The following is a 16776-nucleotide window of genomic DNA, read 5'->3' as shown; positions in this document are numbered from 1 at the left end:
AATCAAAGAGGCCCTCAAGTTTGGAGGTGCCGCACAGATGTTTTTTCTGTAGATTGCATGACCTTATAGTCTAATTAACTGTTTACCATATTGGGCAATAAATTGCTGCAAAGTTCATCTAAATGAATTACCCTTATTGTTCATAAGCTTGATAGTTGTGGAGTAATATTTACGACCCTGATAAATGTCATATATGTGGCACGAATATATGGCAACTTCGAACGTTTTTTATGGCAAGTTCAGTGACGCGAAGATGGTAACTTTAATTGTCAAGCATGACAACTTTTTTTCGGATAACAAGTTTAAGTTTTTTCTTTTCTTTTTGGATGGCAACTTTAGTTCGAAAAAACGTCAAGTCCGGAGTGCTTCCTGCCACATGTATGACACTTATCATTTGGCTAAAGTTACTAATCTAACATCATCCGAAGGTTGCCCTTGGAAGAAGCATCACAGGGAGCTTGATTTCCTCATAAATTGCATGAGCTGGCATCATCATCGAGCCCAAAGCTGCAATCACATCCATGCATTCAGACTCTAGAGCCACACGCCAAACACTACTAATGCGTTCAAGAAGCTGCAGCAATGCTAAACAACGGTGATACTTGAGACCATAAATAAAGATTTGACATATATATCCTGCAACCAGAAGTGCAAAAGTCAGGCAGAATAACAGCAACCAGCAAGTCCACGCTAATCCTTTAGCGTACACGAGCACGGCTGGCACTTAGAGGTACATGTATTATCCTCCTCATCAGTATCTGAATAGATCCTTCGTCGAACAATTCGAGGTCTGCCGAGACTTACAGGTCTATCATCATACCCATCCTCCTCCTGCTGCGCATCATCATCATAAGTATCAGGACTTCGTTCAGCAGCAGGGTGGGATCTTCTGAGAGATCAAGGTATTTCATCCTCCTCATCATCAGTATCAAGACAGATACTTTGAGGTCTGCTGAGACTTAGAGGTATATAATCAGATACCCTCCTCATGCTGCGCATCATCATCCTCGCAAACCATTCATCAACATCATCATCATCATCATCATCATCATAAGTATCGGGACTTCGTTGAACAGCAGGAGTCGGGGTCTTTCCTCGAAGACAGGATCTGCTGAGACGTAAAGGTGTATTATCCTCCTCATCACCATCACATCATGGTAAGTATCGGGCGTTTCGTGAAAAGCAGGAGTCAGGCCATTTCCTTGAAAACAAGATCTGCTGAGGCTTAAAGGTTGATGATGAATGCTAGCTCTAAGCATGATACCGTTTGCATCATCAAAAACCTTTCCCTTGGGAAGTATTAAGTCATACACTGTCGGAAGCCCATCAGAGAGTGAAGAGCTCCTTATGTGGCAGCTTGCACTTCCACAACAGCCCGTCGTTATGCAGTCGTAACTCATATTACATGTGAACTTGGATTCTGTCATGTTTGGTTGGACGCAGACGGCTGAGATGGCATGTCCGTAAGGCTCTGATGCCATGCTGAGCAAGAAAAAGTAGCTGTTCCCGGTGCACTTCACAACATGTAAACCCGGTTGTAAGCAGAGAGACAGCGTGCCAGAGTCTGGGAGGGTTGTCGACGGACACTTGTGCTGGGTGGTGAAATGGTCCAGGAGCACCTTTGTGGGTCCAGCGAAGCCACAACCTTTGTGGATTAATTGGGTTCCGTGAGGATAACTTGTAACATAAATATATTTTAATTTTGAAAAAAATAAAACAACAAGATAGGTAAGTAATCTATAGTTCATTGTTTGAGTTACCATAGCTATTATGCTACATTCACATGAAACACGTCCTTGCCAAGTAGCACTACGTCCAAAGAAAGATCACTTCCATAAAAGCTCTAATTTTACGTTGAGCTTTATCACAAATGAAATAAAACCTCGGGTTCAAAGACAAGCCAACACATAGAGCATTTACCTGGAATATCGGAGGACTGAGGGACACAAAGCAGATGGGGCAGTCAAGGGACTCCAGCCCCACGGTGACATTGAGCCTCTTGGCGCTGCTCTCGCCGTCTTGCTGCGCTTCAGGTTTTCTCTTGCTGGAGCTACTACCATCCATCGCCAACAAAATTCCAAGGTGCCCGCAATATCTTCCTTGGTGTGCACTGCTGGTATCACAAACCGCAACCGAGATCCAAACCTATCGATCAACACAACCTCACTGCTCTATTCTCCCGTTCCACAAGATATTCTGATAGAAAGCCAACAAAATAATTAAACATTTGCAAACAGGCTAATCAACAAACAGGTTGAGGACTGGAATTTCACAAATATGGGCATTCTTAATATCTGAGCACTCTCATTGTTGTTTATGTTTAGCCTCTATAACTAGACACTATTGTGATTATCTATAACAAAGCTGTAACTAGGTACTAGTACTGCATGTTAACAATTTATAAACTTGAACATGCACTCAACACTATCCAATCCGCAGGAGCATAGCACTGCAAACATGTTTAAACAAAAACATTTGCTCCTGCGTTTGAACAAAAACACTTTATCATGTGTACTAATTCGAACTACAGTTTGCAAACATTTGCCCCTACAAGCATTTGTGAGAACCACCTATCAAGCTCTGCAGCAAGCATTATAGCACGTACTCATCCAACCCAAAAATCCATACAAGCATTTTCACAAACACTTTCCATGCAAGCTCCATTACACAATGTAGTCTCACAGTATGCAGTACAGAGGAGTAATCATCACATTTTCCATACGAACAGAGGTTGGCTGACGGAGGGGAGATGGAAGAAGGAGGGTGGATGGGTCGGTTCTTGGATCTAAGGGAGGAAAGAAAAGGGAGGGTGGGGGCCAGGAGGCAGGTTACCTGCTGCTGCCGTGGTGGAAGCGAGCCGCGGCCGGAGGGTAGGCCTGGCCGGAGAAACCTGGACCCAGCCGCCCGCGCGCGTCGACCTGAGACTGATCGGAGCTATGGTGTTGGGGAAGAGGAGGCCACGTCGACGGCGACGGCGGCGGCAAGGGTCTGGCAGCGAGCCAGCGACAGGCGAGACGGGTAGGAGCCGAGGATAATGGGCTGTAGTTATGGGCTTGGAACACACACTCTCTCTCTCTCTCTCTCTCTCTCTCTCTCTCTCTCTCTCTCTCTCTCTCCATGACGGTTTCTCTCTCTAAATCAAAAAATTCAGAGATGTTGATTAGTCTCGAAATTCCAAATCAAGTACAATTTGAGATTTAATTATTATTTTATGAAAAGCACTTCGATTAATAAATTGAACCAGTACTACAAACACCCCATATAAAATAAAAAAAGTTACATCAAAGTCCATGTGGTCGACCGCCTTCATCCCCTCAAGCGCGCTGATGGCGTGCCACCGAATGCCACTCCCTCGCCCGAACCAGCCTGCCATCGTTGGACGTGGACGGAAAGTTATCAAAGCAACTGTCCTATTGAACAAACACCTTGAAGGAGAATAATAATTTTATAAGATCCCCACAGAAGAATATGTTTGAAGTGATTGCACATTTTAGAGGATTACTAGTTTTAAGATATTTATCCACCAACAGACAAAGATGACACATGTTTAATAAAGACAACTTGATTCATCGCAAAAAAAAAAGACAACTTGATAACAAGTATGATCAACTAAATTACAAAAGGGCACCACATTTAGAACAATATTTAAACATAGTCTCTTTTTTGCAAACAAATTCAAAAAATCTCCAAGCAACTTATTTTAAACGAGTTTGAAAAGTTTAATATCCTTATTCTAAAACACCAACAAAAAATTATAGCGTGGCATCCAATAAACAATATTTGGAAATACAGTAAGTTTATCTATGCCTATCTATCGTTACAGGGATACGTGGACATATTTCAGTTGTTTCAAACTTGAAACAGTAACATGTGACGACCAACTTCTTAAAAGTGCGGACATAGTAACCAGTTGCAATTTTGCTATCATATAGTAGCAGACAGTATTGTGCCTGGCAGTATTACCAATATGTCTAGCTTGGTCTTTGTGCACACAAGTAAATAAAAATATTCTTATGATTCAGGAAGACAATTCATTTCGTCGATATTGCTGATATATGCAACATTGGGAACTCATGAATGCACAAAGAAACTGAAAGAGAAGGCACCCCTGTTATTGTGCAAGATTATAAAACAGGATAACTGCATGTTAGTGGTTCATCCATACAAATTTACTGACATAGCACAATATTTTCTAGTACATCATGGACAGCATAACATGTTGGGGCAGGAGTTCCGTACAACATAACACATAAAGAAGGTCAAAACAGCTCCGATACTTAGATCATACAGGTCCTCGTCATACATATATCCTGGAACCAGAATGGTGAAACCCACCCAGGCATATTAACGGCGTCCACACACCAACGCTAAATCTCTAGCATACATGAGCACGATCGGACCTTGAAGGTACATCATCAATCGGCCCATTAATCAAGCAGGGACACCCGTTGGAGAGCACGCTCGAATCTTGAGGGCACATCATCATCGTCATCAGAAGAACAATCAGGAAACAGTAGCTTTTGAGAGGAAGTCGGGCCCTTTCCTTCAATACAGGATCTGCTAAATCACAATACAACTAGTCTTGCATGAAAGATACACAAGAATAACTTCGGTTTGCCCTTCAGTTGCAACCTTCTTTATTTGACCTCATGTTTTCAACAAAATGGACATAATACTATCAATCCTCTTTGTCTTGAGTTATGCAAGTACAACAAAACAAGAATTAAGAGTCCTACAATTACAACAAAACGGTGATGATTGTTTTGTTCAAATGATTAATAGTTTTTATGTCTTTAAACGAACAAGAATGTGGGCTTAAATGGGCTGCAATGTCCTATTTCCACGGACCAGCGGGCAACTGATGCAGGTGATCCATGCATCCAGCCGGTCAATGGCAAGCGTTTCGGGGCGGACGGCCAGTGGCGAAAGGAGGGGAAGGGACCGGGCGACAAGGCGAGCAGCCGAGGGGAGGGAAGCATGGGGAGCGGCGATGTCCGAAATGCAGACGAGCAGTCGAGACGGGTGATTAGGTTTGGCTGGCTGGCCCCGCATTCGTGTCCGTGAACTGATCCCCATTTGTCCGTGGACGAATGCGGGAGAAAATTTATGGGTCAACATTGAAAATATCTAATCTTGTTTAGCTTTTCTTCCCCTCTCGCAAGGCAATTAGGGAAAGCCTTCCTCCCCTCGATCTTCACCAACGAGTCCGTGGATTCACCTCCCCTCCGCCTGCCGCTCCGGCGGCCGGTGGCGGGGAAGGGATTTCTAGTGTCGCGAATCCGACTAGTAGATATGTAGGGTTTTAGTTCTTGCAGGGGCGGCGCTTGGACGGATGACGGCGCTTCTTCATTGAGTCAGTCTTCCGAGCTCCGATCCTTCTCAAGTTCGTCCGTTGGGACGGATTAGATGGAGCTTCGGCATAGATTCTTACCAGCTCCTCGGGGCGGTGAGGTTAGGATTTCTCGTCGTGTGCACACAACGGCGATATTTGGTGCCAGGTTCTTCAGATCTATTCAAGGATTCAACAGCGGCGACTACGGCTCCGGGGCGCCGGTCCTTCGGGGCACGTGCACGAAGACTTCCCGGCTGTTATCGACAAGGTCAGACCGGCTCCGGTAGGGGAGCGGCGATAGCGGCGCGTCGGCGGCTCGTTCTGACGGTGGCTGGTCGTTCGGTGATCCATGGCCCTCGATGTAATTTTTATTATGCTTGAGGTGTTTTGTACTTCCGGTGAATCTTTATAATTGATTTGATCCTTTTTGCAAAAAAAAACATTGAAAATATCACGTGGTAGATCAAAGTTGTCTCGAAAAATAACATGGTAGATTGAAGAGTCCTAATTTTTTTCGTTTTTTCTGTTTGCAATCTACACGAGTCGCAGCTAGAGTTTCTGTTGAGTTGATCGATGGAATTGATCTAGCTAGCTTCTACCGGGCTCATGTATCTACAGGAGTCTTTGGCTGGACACACACGTAGTGTTGCTAGTAGAAAAAATCAATCAAGTTGCTTCTATGGTTTGCTAGGTTTGCATATATGTGTACAGCTTCAGATGAATTAGTTCTAGTACTGTAAAACCAACAAAATCAGAAAAAGATGACATATAGTAAAAAAACTCTGCAAAATGCAGGGTGTGCCACGGCACACCCGGCACACCCTCTAGGTCCGCCAATGTGCGTGACCCTCTCTGCATCCATACTTGGCATTGGAGCAAGGAAATGCAACTGACCGGACAACATGTTCCATCCCAAAGCAGTGGTTGAAGGAAGTTTTGATAGAGCACGTGGGGCACTTCTTGTCCAGTATCTTGTCGCGGCAAGACGAGCATATGAAATGCCCCACAGAACACTGTGGAAACAAAATGATTAATTGGGTCCCCATGAGAATAAGTTTTAATAACATAAATAAGAAGGGGAAAACAGAATATACTACACAACAAGAAGACAGGTTAGTGCCACACGTTTCATCATTTCAGCTACCATAACTATTATGTTACGTACAATGATAATTCGTCAAAGCTCTTCTCTTATCTTGATCTTTATAAGAAATGGAAAAAAAGCTTGTGTTCAAAACAGGTCAATATGTACATATACATAGTGCATTTACCTGATAAATCTCAGTGCTGAAGTGCTCAAAGCAGACTGTGCAGTCAAGGGTCTCCTTCAATATTCTGACATCCATCCAGCGGTCTCCCTCTCTCGGAGCTTCGCCTCTCCTCTTGTTGGAGTTGCTGCTGTCCATCGCCAACAAAACTCAAGTGTACCAGAACTAAATTGCTTGCTGTTTGCTGCTGGTACTGCAGACCGAAACCAAGATCCAAACCACCGCTCCTTTCTCCGGCCTGTTGCACAAGACCACAAGATATACTGATAAAATTCAGGGATTTGGAAGTGACGCTGGTATGTACAAAGTTGAGTCATCTATTTTGAAACGGAGGAAGTAATTGTTTGGGGCCAAGATAGTAAAGGAAAAGCAACAGACAAGCGCAATTTACACACAGGCTAATTAATCGAGTGGTGGAGTACTACAATCTCACATCTGTAATTTCTCTTGTTTTGGGGCAGTAAACATTGAGCTGATTTGCCTCATTACTGGGATAATAAGAGTAATCTGACAGAGAGAAGCAGTGAAAAGACGGTAAATTCCGGCTCAAATTTGGGCATTGGCATTAGCAATGCGACTCCGACGACGGAGGAAGATCCAGAATAGGGATGGATTCAGCCATACCTGAACTAATACTGGGCCTATCCGCTGCAAGACCTAGACGCCATGGCCGGCCTCGAGGTCGCCGTCTCCTGATGGCGACGCCGTCGACGACGAGGTAGCTGCTCCCTTGCCGGTGAGCTCTCGGACGGGACAGCACGCTCGTTGATCCGAGGCCGGTGGGAGCGGGAGCGCCGGCGACGGCGGAAAGTTTCTTTTTTCCCCCCTCTCTCTCTCTGAGAAGCGAGGGTTTGGGTTTGGGACGAGGCAGCGGGAGGCGACAGAGCTGGCCAAACGGGCCGGCACGCCACTGCACAGCCCGGCAATCGTTCCTGGCACGGCACGGCCTAGAAGGGCACGTTTAACAAATTCAAATCATTGATTAAATAAATTTTAAGGGACTAAAAAATTCATACAAATTCTTGATTAACATTTTTCAAATACCATATTAACCTGTTTAAATACATGGTGATATCTTTTCGATACATATTTTACAAAAAAAACATCTTTTGAAATGTTTGATTAACATTTTTTAAATACTAGATTAAAAGTTTTTCAATGCATGGTCAACATTTTTTTGATACACACTTAACATCTTTTGAAATGTTTGCTTAACATTTTTGAAATACTAGATTAACATTTTTAATACATGGTCAACATTTTTCTATACACATTTAATAGTTTTTCAAATGCTTGATTTACAATTTTTTTAATACAAGTTTAATATTTTTTAATAAATGATCAGTAATTTTTCTATACGCATTTAACATTTTTGAAATGTTTGATTAACATTTTTTGAATACAAATTTATAGTTTCTAAATACATGGTCAACATTTTTCTATACACATTTAATATATTTCTAAATGTTTTATTAACATTTTTAAATACTTGTTTAATTTTTTTTCTAATGCTTGTATTAATATTTATAAATACATGATCAAATTTTTTCACACATATTATATATTCTTTTATACATTTTTTACACATGGGAAATATTTTCTCCATGTACATTTAGCATTTTCAAATGCTTGGTTAACATTTTTTTTAAAATTTTTTGTAATATATTTTATTTAGAATCTTTGCAGGTATAAACAAAAGTAAAAAGGAAAAAAATGAAAATAAAATAGAAGAAAAGAGGCAGTGGCCTCCCGCGCACTTGGTCGGCCCATACGCTCCCGGGACTGGAAGATGATTCAGCGATTCAAAAGGTTGCCTCACTAGAAGCAAGGTATAGCCCGCACCCTTTAACCTGTGTGTCCAGCTGGCATGGCCTGTTTGGAAAGCTCTGACCTCGGCGTACCGGCAGAAAAGAAAGGGTTGGTCTGGGCTGATATGGGCCGGTACTCGGTAAAATTTCGTTAATTCATTTTTTCGGGTGACCAACTAGTGTCTGTGCATTGCCACGAAACCAAGAAAAATGCACTTATTTGCCTGGTGGAAACTTTGTGTTTCAAAGAAAAGAGGAGGAATGGGATTTAGATACTTGCACTGATTTAATAACACTACACAAGTTGGAGAATTTTATGAGACCCAGAGAGCCTATGTGCAGAATTTTTGAGGAGTAAATACTTCCATGATGGGGACACTATGCAAGCAAAATGAAGAGGGGCTCTTCATTCACATGGCAGAGCATCCTACGGGATTACATATATACTTTTAACAAGGGAGCTATTTTTTGTAGAGTATGGGACGAGAGAGAAATTGATATATGGGAGGATGTGTGGATCGTCAGTTCAAATTGGCCTCATTAATTATCTTTCCCCTTCCATTCTCATCTTTCGAAACCCCATTCTTTATTAACGATCTCTTTAATCAGACATGACATTAAAGCATTTTTCTCCATTATTTATTTCTAGCTTAAGTAACATCTTTTGGGCTAGCTGTCGAAGATGCTTTAACACTACTTCTTAGAGCAACCTTTGCAGAGTTGTCATATGTCCCCTCTCTCCACAGTTACCGTTAATATAGAGGCTGGAGGGGCAAAAACTCACTCCAGCAGAATATAAAAGCCACTAATGTCACGTCACTGAACTTTCAAATCCTTCCTTCTCAGTCCAACCATGTGTTTAATTGTTTAATGGGTTGTCACGCGTGATAGGCCCGCATGTAGAAAAAACCATCGGAAACCTGCCCCTGACCATTAATGGTGGACATCACGTGTCCAACCCACACAACACAGCTTCTTGCCTCGCCTGCTTGGATGACAGCCACACACACCCCATTTCCGACGCCACTCATAGATCTAGAAGTCAGTTAGCGACATGTCCGAGGGCACAAACCCTAGCCCACCTTCTCCCAAATAGAGCATCGCCAGTTCCATTTCTCTTCTTCTCCCTAGCTCAGCTCTAACGCCCCCATAGCCCCTCTTCGACTCCGACCATGTCGTCGTGCCACGACACCGCCTATTGGCTGAACCTCCTCGCCTAGGAGAGCGCATTGTCTAGGTGGTATGGTCTGACGGTGCTTCTTCTTCTTCCACTATGGCAGAGCAAATGTCAGTCACTTCTCAATATTTTTAGTCGCTAAATATATGTAGCTCTATCCCCAATATATATGAACTAGCTATTTTTTATCATTGTTTGAGTGTTCATTCAGTTTTAGTCGGTGTTTGAATGCCTCTAATTGAAAATAGAATTTTCAACAGTATGCAATCTTTTTTGTGACAAAATCATGGTGGCAATATTTTGACGAATCTTAATCTACAGATAGCCTTGGCAGCCTCCGTTTCAGCAGTTTTGCTAGAGTAGCTCTTAACCTCTTCGAAACTAGGAGTACTATATCTCCTGTCCGATCTTGCTACGACAAGGAATTTAACCTCGAATGAACAAATCTAGGGTTCGTGCCTCTCGCCGGCGCCGCCGCAGGTCCGCCTAGTCTTCAGTGGCCTTAGGGCCATAGGGGCACGGTGGATCTTGGCAAGGGCCGGTGGGAGGGCTTCGTTGTCAGTTCTTCCTTCGAGTTTTGTTAGGGTTTGTGTCCTGCTCAGGAAGACGAGACGGCGACGGCTCCCTGAAGATGGAATAAAGGTCTCCCCGCCTAGCCCTCATTCCGATGGTGCATCTAGCATCGTTGGTGGGCGTGTGGAGGTGTCACTAGTAGAAAAGGGGGCTTTTGTCCCGATTGATAAGGGCCTTTAGTCCCGGTTTTTGAACCGGGACTAAAGGGTCGTTACTAATGCCTCCCCCCTTTAGTCCCGGTTCTTACACGAACCGGGACTAAAGGCCGTCCACGTGGACGCAGTCTGGAGCTCCACCTTACCAACCGGGACTAAAGGAACACTAACCGGGACTAAAGGAAATTATATGATATTTTATTTTTGAAATTTTTTTTGCGATTTTTTTTTATTTTCAAATTTCTGAATTATTTTAACCTCTAATCTCTAATCATCACCCCTCATCATTGCTCAATTTATCCTGTAATCTCTAATCACCCTTCATCATTCAAAATCATCTCACTTCCCGGACGGTCACCCATCCTCTCACTACTCCAGCCTGAGCACGCTTAACTTCCGGGTTCTATTCTCCCTCGTTTCCAAGTCTGCACTTGTTGTTTTCCTGACAATAGTAAGATGTCAATTCTATTAACCCTTAGGAATTTTGCTTGAGCATGAAGTGACACATTTCACTGTTTGAGTTTGAAACTATTGTTTTAAAAAACAATAATTATTTAGTAACACTAGTATTTCTGGAATAATTAGTTTGACCATTGTTTGACCACAGTTTGACCACAGTTTGACCAGATTTGACCAAAATTCAAAAAAACTGAAGTAATTATTTAATAACACTAATATTCTAAAATAATTAGTTTCACCATTGTTTGACCACAGTTTGACCACAATTTGAATTTTTTTAAATTTTTTGCCTCTCCAGATCTTAAAAGCCCCGTATCTTTTTTTCTGTTAGGTTTTTGAGGATTTTGAAAATGTTTAACGGGGTTCCCCTAGTTAAATTCGGATGTGACTTTTCGAGTAGATGATTTTTCATATTAAAAACTTTTTCATCCGAGTTCGTATGCAAAAGTTATGCCCATTTTAAGAAATTCCAGAGAGATTTTGCAAATAAAGTCGAAATTCATATTTGTTAATTTTCCCAACAACTAGACCACATATCACATGGGAACATATTTTATTTTATTTTTTGACATTTCCATCATTTTCTTTTGTTTTTTCTAAAACTGAAAAGGCGGTCCACGTGGGGGGTAGAGTTTGATGGGCCCTTTAGTACCTGTTCGTGCCATGAACCGGTACTAATGCCTCAAAGCCCATTAGTACCGGTTGGTGGCACCAACCGGGACTAAAGGACCTTTAGTCCCGGTTGGTGCCACCAACCGGTACTAATGGGCATCGCACCCTTTAGTCCCGGTTCGTGGCACCAACCGGGACTAAAGGGCCCAGGTGAACCGGGACTAATGCCTTAGCCGCACGAACCGGGACCAATGCTCACATTAGTCCCGGTTCGTGACTGAACCGGGACTAATGTGAATATTGCCCTGTGACGAAAGCCCTGTTTTGTAGTAGTGTGTGTCTCCAGCGGATCTATCCTCGGTGGATTTGCTCGGATCTGGTTGTTGTTCGTCCATGTTCGTGTGTCTTCGAGTTGGATCCTTTCGATCTACGTTATTCTTCATCGGCGACGGTTGCTGTTCTGGTACGCTGGTCCTATGGGGCCTTAGCACGACGACTTCCCGACTGTCTAGTACAACAAGTTGTGCCCGACTCCGGCAAGGGAGGGGCGATGACGGCGGCGCGCCTTCGGCTCGCTTCAGTGCTTGTAGTCGTCGCTAGGTGGTCTACAGATCTGGATGTAATTTTTATTATTTCTAATGTTCGTTGTACTGCCATAATTGAAGATGAATAGATTGGAAGTTTTCTGGAAAAAAAAAAGGAATTTAACCTCGGATGAACAGTGCATCGTGCTGGCCTTCAGAGCTCGGCAAGAAAGTGGGAAGAAGTAATGGCGCCCAACCAGAGCATTGAAGAGCATAGGGTCCCCTTGTTATCAATTCAAGAAGCATTCCACGCGCAGACCGTCCTCGGTCCTCAGTCCTCACTCACTAGCATCTCCAGATCTGGGGCACAAGAACCACCGACGACGATAGATCTAGAGCTGGCCGTGCCTTGAGCGCCTTGCCAGCCGGTGGTCGGTCGAGCATCTCCCTTATTCGCTTGCAGCGACGACGAGGCCACCCCGGAGGCCAGGGTGGCGGGGGCTCCGACGAGCTCCATCTAGCGAGGGGGCGACGGTGGATGAGGGATTTGGCGAGCCAGCGCAGTTTGCGTCTGACAGTTGGGATCCGATTGGTTTTCCCTAAGGTTTGATTCCACTTCCTTTTTTTTTACATCCCTTTTCAAGCACATCTGCCATGTATTAAGTCGATTCAAAAGGCTGATTTGAGTGGTTTCAACATGGCAGATGCACTCAACGGACGCACATCTTGAGTAAGGGCTACAACCAGAAAACGAAAATTCAGTCATGAGTGTGGGTTAGCAGCTTCAGAATTCAAAAAGTGATTTAAGTTCTTTCCTCTTGAATTAGAAAGAAAAAAGAGAAAGGAAAATTCAATACTGGGTCTGTTGCCGGTTCCATGGAGGCAGCAGTGGTGAGCGTGTCGCATGGCGCCATTGGCTTCGTGATTGCGAAGCTTGGTGATCTGCTCGCTGGCAAGTACAAGCTGCTGAAACAAGCCAAAGGCAAGATAATGTTCCTTAAAGCTGAGCTCGAGAGTATGCCAGCATTCCTGGAGAGGATGTCGGAGGCGGAGGAGGAGCCCGACAAGCAAGCCAAGTGCTGGGCAAACGAGGTGCGTGATCTGTCCTATGACATCGAGGACAGCGTCGATGAGTTCATGCTCCTGGTGGAAGGTGAGTCCAACGGCGAGTCCCATGGGTTTAAGGGGTTCATTCATAGGAGCATGAACTTGTTGACGACGATGAACACTCGGCAAAAGGTCGCCAAGGAGTTCCAAGGCCTCAAGAGCCGTGTCATGGAGGTGAGCGAGCGACGCATGAGGTACAAGATTGATGATGCTGTCTCAAAGCCAAACAATACAACCATAGACATTCGCATGCTGGCACTCTATGCGGACACATCGGGCCTTGTGGGTATCGATGGCCTGAGGGATGAATTAATACACCTGATGGTGGGTGAAGAGGGTGTTTCTGCACAACAGAGGAAGGTCCTCTCTATAGTGGGATTTGGAGGGCTTGGTAAGACTACACTTGCGAACCAGATTTACCACAGGCTAAAGTGGCAGTACGAGTGTCAGGCTTTCGTTTCCGTGTCCCAGAAACCAAACATACGAATGATTCTGAGAAGAATGCTCTCTCAAGTTGGCTATGTAGCGCTGGAGGGAACCAACATGGAAATATGGGCAGAGGATGAACTGATCAGTGCACTCAGACAATTCCTTATGGATAAGAGGTACGCCTGTTCGGAATTGACCGTAACCCAAAGTTATTTGTATTGTTTGATCTTGTATTGTTTGCATTGACTGTAACCCATGATACGCAAGCTTTGCATATTGCGAAAACTTTGTATTGTTTGATCTTGTAACTGTTATGCTCATGGGTCATAGAGAAACTAGTTAAACATTAGTTTGAAAAGCTAGAATGCAACAATTTATTTCTCATCTATTCTGAAGATACACTTCCTCAAATGAACTTGGTTTCCAGAAATGCGACAGAAGATTCAACTTTTACCACTATTACTCCATTACATGGACAAGTACATTTGCATTTTCAATGTTCCACTGATAAAGGTTCTTTTTTGATGTTTTTGCTGTTTGACATGCAGTTGCAGAGACTGAGTATGCTTTCATGTATATTTTACATTTTGCCCATAGTTTACTATTGCCTAGTACTTATTGTAGTTTTTATGAGATAATTTTGCAGGTACTTGATTGTAATTGATGACATTTGGGATGAAACTACATGGAATGTTATTAGATGTGCTCTTCCAAAAAATTTGGACGGTAGCATGATAATAACAACTACCCGAATTAATACTGTGGCTAGAGCTTGCTGCTGCAACCAGCATGACTATGTTTATAAGATGAAGTCACTAAGCAACGAAGACTCAAGAAAGCTATTTTTCAACAGAGTATTTGGTTCAGAGGAAGCCTGCCCTCTGTATTTGGAAGAAGTTTCAGCTCAGATTTTAAAAAGATGTGCTGGCTTGCCTCTTGCAATTGTGACTATATCTAGCCTTTTGGCTAGTGAGCAAAACACATTGAAGGAGAATTGGGTGCATATAAAGAATTCATTGGGCCCCAATTTCGAGGTGAATCCAACATTGGAAGGAATGAGGCAAATACTGAGCCTTAGTTACATAAATCTTCCTCATTATTTGAAGACATGCATGCTATATTTGGGTATGTATCCAGAGGACTATATAATCTGGAAAAATGATTTGGTCAGGCAATGGATAGCCCAAGGTTTTGTAAGTAAAGTACATGGGCAATATCCAGAGGCTATTGCAGAGGGCTATTTTAACGAGCTTGTTAACAGGGGCATCATTCAACCAGTTGATACAGATCATAACAATGAAGTGTTATCTTGCAAAGTGCATGATATGATCCTCGACCTTATTGTACACAAGTGCAGAGATGAAAATTTTATAATTGCGACACATGACATCCAAGCCATGATAGGTTTGTCTGGCAAGGTCCGCAGGCTCTCCCTCTATCTGGATGGTATAATAGATGGCACCATATTGGAGACCGCCCAACTCTCACAAGTAAGAGCACTGGCGAGATTCGGTACCTCTGCATATGCACCTCCTCTCTTGAAGTTCAACCATCTTCGAGTTTTAACTCTTGAATTTACAAGTGGAAACCATGGGTCGGAGATACCTGACCTCACTGGAATATCTCATTTGTTCCATCTGAGGTATCTAAAAATAAAAGCAGATGGTGAAATAGTGTTACCAAGGAAAATTCGGGGGCTAGAGCAATTGGAGACCTTGGAGTTAGGAGCATGTCCTCTTGAAGTTCCGCAAGATGTTATTCATTTGCGCCGATTGCAGCACCTGATCATCCCTAGTGGGATAAATTTGCCCGATGGGATTGGCAACATGAAATCTGTATGTACGCTGCAAGAGTTTGATGTGGGCTTGAATTCTATAGACAACATCAGAGGCCTTGGAGAACTGACCAATTTGAGGAATCTTCGAATATGTTACTACATGGATGAATTGCATGACAGGAAAACAACACAACGCTTGGATGTTTTGAGATGTTCCCTTGAAAAACTTTGCAACCTCAGATATCTGCACACGGATTCTAATATCAACAGTATATATGCGTTAAGCTCACATGTTTCTCTTTGCCTTCTCCGGAGGCTTCACATGTTGTGCATGTTTCCAATGGTTCCTAAGTGGATTGGCGAGCTCCATAACCTCATAGACCTTGATCTTAGAGTTGAGGTGTTGGAAGATGATATTGTAATTCTTGCACAGTTGCAATCTCTTAACCACCTCAAATTGCACGTCGAAGGAACTTGTGAAGCTAAAGAGAAAGTAGTCATCTGCGGAATTGGATTCCCTATTCTCAAGCATTTCAGGCTGTCCTGCATCAGGATATCACAGCTGACTTTTGAGGCAGGGGCTATGCCCAGTCTCGAAAAGCTTGAGGTAAGACTCAATTTTCTCTACGGTGGTGCACCTATGGGTATCGAGTACCTATTAGGCCTCAAGGAAATCCTTGTAATTGTTGGGGGATATGGTGCCGAGGGATCCACTACAAGAGCTGCAGTGTCAGCGTTAAGGGAGGCCATTAATATGCGCTCAAGTCGTCCTACAGCTGACATTACGTGTGTTGACAATTCAATGTTCTTTGGACTCCTCTCATTGTCCTCTGACGGCTTCAACTGGAGGAAGTTCGGCCAGAAAACTATCCATGACAGCAAGTTCCGAAGGTTAGCAAAGGCCTTTTCTGGAACTCACATTTTTTCCGAAGGTTAGCAACTGGAGGCTGACCCCATGTTTTTGTTGTCTTGGAACTTTTACAGAGATTACTACCGCTGTGCACACTATAGATCGCATAAATGCCCAGTGATCAAGCATATGCAGCGCACTGACGCTGACCCGCTGCTCTTTCAAGTCGTGTATCGTCATGAGCACACATGTACTACACAGTCCATGTTCCCGCTGCCACAGCCTGGCAATGAAGAAATTGTTGACCGGTAATTGCTCGGTCGGCTTCGCAGTTGCCAGTTGGGGATTAATCGTGTACCTAGCGACCCTCCGAGGCTAAAAAAGCTAGTAAAAACTTGTAAACCAGTCATTATGTTGGTAGCATAGTTTTGTATCTCGAGTGCCTCTCATTTAAATTCGGTTTGTCATTTGCTTCCTTGCTTTTTTCTCTCCTTCACTTGGATGTAATATGCACGTAAGTTTGTACTAGATGCTGCTCTTGTTTACAAGTTCATCACCTGTACCTGGAACCTTAATTCGGGGCTGAACATATATAGTTGCCTGCTTGGCAGGGTGCCTCTCTTCAGTTAATTTCCAGTACAGTAATGTGATGGACTGATGGTGTGACTTTATTTAAGCAGAGCCACTATGGTAATTGAATCTTGA

General features: G+C 43.4%; 2 protein-coding genes and 1 long non-coding RNA gene across 3 annotated transcripts; 1 reads left to right on the top strand and 2 right to left on the bottom strand.

Moving 5' to 3' along the window:
* Window positions 1–462: 462 nt before the first annotated feature.
* Window positions 463–7472, bottom strand: LOC123493441 (E3 ubiquitin-protein ligase SINA-like 7). The gene is made up of 4 exons (XM_073511445.1): window positions 7225–7472; window positions 6604–6838; window positions 6162–6345; window positions 463–1645 (listed from the first exon to the last, which is right to left on the bottom strand). The coding sequence occupies exons 2-4, from the start codon at window positions 6736–6738 to the stop codon at window positions 1002–1004; spliced, it is 963 nt and encodes a 320-aa protein (XP_073367546.1). The 5' UTR covers window positions 6739–6838; window positions 7225–7472; the 3' UTR covers window positions 463–1001.
* LOC120976351 (uncharacterized) lies at window positions 1679–3578 on the bottom strand. Its single transcript, XR_005771650.2, has 2 exons — window positions 2833–3578; window positions 1679–2196 (listed from the first exon to the last, which is right to left on the bottom strand). It is a non-coding gene; the product is annotated as an uncharacterized lncRNA (long non-coding RNA).
* Window positions 7473–12117: 4645 nt separating the features above from the next.
* Window positions 12118–16776, top strand: LOC109779277 (disease resistance protein RGA5). The gene is made up of 4 exons (XM_020337880.4): window positions 12118–12512; window positions 12613–13620; window positions 14091–16112; window positions 16206–16776. Exons 2-4 carry the CDS (start codon window positions 12785–12787, stop codon window positions 16381–16383), a joined length of 3036 nt encoding a protein of 1011 aa, XP_020193469.1. The 5' UTR covers window positions 12118–12512; window positions 12613–12784; the 3' UTR covers window positions 16384–16776.

The sequence above is a fragment of the Aegilops tauschii genome, chromosome 3 (genome assembly GCF_002575655.3).
Source record: "Aegilops tauschii subsp. strangulata cultivar AL8/78 chromosome 3, Aet v6.0, whole genome shotgun sequence".
Classification (NCBI taxonomy): Eukaryota; Viridiplantae; Streptophyta; class Magnoliopsida; order Poales; family Poaceae; genus Aegilops; species Aegilops tauschii.
Note: the sequence above shows the minus strand (reverse complement) of the source record. Positions and strands in the feature narration are given on the sequence as shown.

Bases quoted from the DNA above. Each gene is read 5' to 3' on its own strand.
- LOC123493441 (XM_073511445.1), bottom strand. From the start codon at position 6,738: ATGGACAGCAGCAACTCCAACAAGAGGAGAGGCGAAGCTCCGAGAGAG. The intron at 6,346-6,603 runs GTAAATGCACTA...TTGTTTCCACAG, and splicing joins TCAGCACTGAGATTTATCAG to TGTTCTGTGGGGCATTTCAT. The intron at 1,646-6,161 runs CCTAGAGGGTGT...TAATCCACAAAG, and splicing joins GGGTCACGCACATTGGCGGA to GTTGTGGCTTCGCTGGACCC.
- LOC109779277 (XM_020337880.4), top strand. From the start codon at position 12,785: ATGGAGGCAGCAGTGGTGAGCGTGTCGCATGGCGCCATTGGCTTCGTG. The intron at 13,621-14,090 runs GTACGCCTGTTC...ATAATTTTGCAG, and splicing joins CAATTCCTTATGGATAAGAG to GTACTTGATTGTAATTGATG. The intron at 16,113-16,205 runs GTTAGCAAAGGC...GAACTTTTACAG, and splicing joins CATGACAGCAAGTTCCGAAG to AGATTACTACCGCTGTGCAC.